General features: G+C 45.8%; 1 protein-coding gene across 1 annotated transcript in view; it reads right to left on the minus strand.

Annotated features, from left to right (window-relative positions):
- The window catches only part of EPX (eosinophil peroxidase), a 13,443-nt gene that overhangs the window by 10,006 nt on the left and 229 nt on the right, over positions 1-3,208 (minus strand). The window contains exons 2-4 of the mRNA XM_069067401.1: positions 2,791-2,966; positions 2,442-2,565; positions 1,685-1,814 (exon numbers count right to left, since the gene is read on the minus strand). Coding sequence (XP_068923502.1) covers positions 1,685-1,814; positions 2,442-2,565; positions 2,791-2,966 — 430 coding nt within the window. The remainder of the gene's footprint in view (positions 1-1,684; positions 1,815-2,441; positions 2,566-2,790; positions 2,967-3,208) is intronic.

Here is a 3,208-nt window from a genome sequence, read left to right on the forward strand (position 1 = left end):
GGGGGGAGAAGGATGCTATTGGTGGAGGAGGGAAACAGGTAAGTGAAAAGCTATGTTGGTGTCCTCCTATTCTCTCATTCTTACCTAGAATAAGTAATTAAAATTAGAAGCTATTGCCCAGGGCAACTAGGTGGTGCAGTGGTTACAGCGCTGAGCCTGAAGTCAGGAAGACTCACCTTCCTGAGTTCAAATCAAATCTTAGACACTTAGACACTTACTAACTGTGTAGCCCTGGGCAAGTCACTTTACCCTGTTTGGCTCAGTTCCCTCATCTGTAAAATGAACTGGAGAAGGTAATTGCATCTTTGTCAAGAAATCCCCAAATGGGGTCATAAAGAGTCAGACAAGACTGAAAAACAGCTCGACGACAACAACAACATTGCCCTGTGTCTCTCTTCCCTTTCACAGCAGAACTCAGAAAAAGAGATCTTCCTCTTCCCATCCACTTCTCAACCCTTGCATTCTGACCTCATCTCCTGATTGAAACTGTCCTCGTCACAGATTCCCTGGATCTCTGAATTACTAACACCAATCCTCATTCTTCTTGACCTCTTGGAGACCTTATGGGTCATTCCCCTCTTCGTGGATACTCTCTCTTCCCTAAGATTTTGTTACAACGCTCCCCTGGTCCTCTTGCACATCTGACAACTCCTTTTTAGCCTCCTCTGCTGAATCGTCACCTTTGTACTTCTCCCTAATCCTGACTCTGTCCTAGGCCTTCTTTCTCTAGGGCCTCTTTCAATGTAATCTATCAGCCTCCTGTGGGTTCACTTATTTTTTTGCCTGTGACTCCCAGATCTTTCCATCTATTTCCCTCTCCCAAGTTCTAAACCTGCACCAGTAGCATAGCCTCAAGACATCACCAGCTGTTGACCCCATCAGTGTGTTGGATGATACCAATGAGATTCTCCCAGATATCACTAAATCTATAATATAAGCTGCTTCAGGACAGGGACTGTTTTTCATTTTTGCCTTTATATCCTTAGTGCTAGTAGACAGTTAATAAATGCTTATTGAATTCAAATGAATTTGATTAGGCTGCATTGTATTAGAGTGGAAACTAGCCACAGGAGTGAGCCCTTCCCTACCTCCATGTCCCAGGAATCTGTCTTCCCTGCTAGAAAAGGGAAAACTTTTTTTTTTTTTTTGCCTCTTGCCACAGGTGCAAAAATTCCTAATTATCAGCTGCGCTTGCCACTCTCATTTTGCAAGAAGCAGCTTCCATTTTGGATTCCTTCCTGCCTCTTCCTGCCCTCTAGGGGATGAATTCCTACCCTTGCTCCTGGAGACAAAGACTTGTAAGTCATTGTCTTTTATACCATGTGCCAACAGGTCCCAGAGATGCCCAGACTGATCCACTCCAGGTTCAAACACTTCATAGTTGTGTGACCCTGGGCAAATCACTTAAACTCTCCCAGCCTCAGTTTCCTTACCTGTAAAATAGGGATAACAATAGCACCTACCCCCCAAGATTATTGTGAGGCTCCAAAGAGATATTTGTAAAGAAAGTACTGCAGACTTTAAAGCCCTCTATAAATGCTAGCTATTATTGCATTATTAGACTAGGCTCTGAAGAGGAAGATAAATGGAGTGGAATCCATTGGGTGGGCCTAGACCTACCAGGTGTTCAGGAGAAGGTGAGTTTTACAAAGCTAACGAGTCTCTAGCTGCCCTCTAGCCTTACCAGTGGGAGAGCGAATCCATTCCTCTTCTTCCCAGGGGTCCAACCATAAGGGAGAGAGATTCTGTCCTCATATTCTGCAGGCAACCAGCGGGCCAAGGCTTGGTTAGATGCTCCCAGCCAAGGTTTCCTCCTGGAAACAATAATGTTTGTATGTGTGTGGGCATATATATGTTTGCATATGTACATGTAGATATATATATATGCATGTATGTGTGTATATGCATGTGTATATTATGGTTGGGGGAGGTAGACAGGAGGGGAATAAGAGGGAGAAAAGATCAACGGTCAGGAAGAGATCTAGGACCTTTTCACTAACAATGTGGGAAAAGACAGTTGTTGGGGAAAAAATAGAACATTTGTGAAATATTTACTATGGACCAGGTTATGTGCTAAGCACTTTGCAATTTTTATATCATTTGATCCTTGGTATTTTATATCCTTTGATACACTGGTAGGTAGGTGTTATTGTTATCCCCATTTTACAGATGAAGAAACTGAGGCAAAAAAAAAAAGTTAATTGACTGGCCCAGGGTCACTTAGCTAGGAAGTATCTAAAAGGTCACATTGGGATTCAAGTCTTCCTGATTCCAGGCTCAGTGCTCTGTGTACTATGGCACCACCTCCATAGCTGCTCCTACAATAGAATATACAAGATCAAACCTGCCTTCAAGGGGGCAGTCCATAAAAGGAAGCTGGAAAAGTACTTGAGGGAGCAGTCCTGGGGATTCGCATTGACTTTCTGCCAATCCAGCCTTACCTGTTATTGCATCTCCCTGTGATGGTGCGGTATTTGCTCTTTCGAGGACATTTCACTTCTTCCTCTTGGGAGGCACAACCACTGGCATTGGCCATCAGGTCCAGCTGGGACAGGGTCAGCACATCTGGGTAGGGCATGGAGAGGAGGGGCTGGGGGGCTAGATGCTTCTTTCCCACCTGGCCAATCTTTCCCTTACCCCCCGCCACACACACACCACCTGCTGGCCCCTCCATCACTAGCCTCAGCTTCCTGAGGCTCCTGGCTTGTCATCACCTTGGAGGGGTGGGTGGGGAGAACCTGTGTGGCTGCATGATGGCAGGGGAGGGGCTGGGCTGGGTCAGGGCAGAACCTGTAAAGTTGAAGGGTCCTGGGTGTTGGGCCTGAAGCTTCCCCTCTAGCAGATTCAGAGCCACGTGCATGTAGTCAGCTGCTTGTATAGCCATCTTGGCCCCCGCTGCAGGCTGCTTAAAGTAGGCCAGGAAGTCCATGGGGCTTGCAGTTCCACTCTGAAGCCGCTGCTTTATGCTGACCAGAAAAGGCAGAGAGAAGAGGCAGGTAGGGAATAAGCTTTTAATAAATACCTACTCTGTGCCAGCTGCTTCACAAATAACATCTAATTTGATCCTCACAACCACTGGGGTGGGGAGGTGCTTTTATTATCCCCATTTTGTAGTTGAGGAAACTGAGGCAGGCAGAGATTAAGTGATTTGTCCAAGGTCACAAAACTAATAAGTGTCTGAGACCAGATTTTAATTCAGGTCTATCCA

Source organism: Petaurus breviceps, unplaced genomic scaffold (assembly GCF_028583685.1).
Source record: "Petaurus breviceps papuanus isolate PSGF00001 unplaced genomic scaffold, PetGlider_PUasm1.0 90750, whole genome shotgun sequence".
NCBI lineage: Eukaryota > Metazoa > Chordata > Mammalia > Diprotodontia > Petauridae > Petaurus > Petaurus breviceps.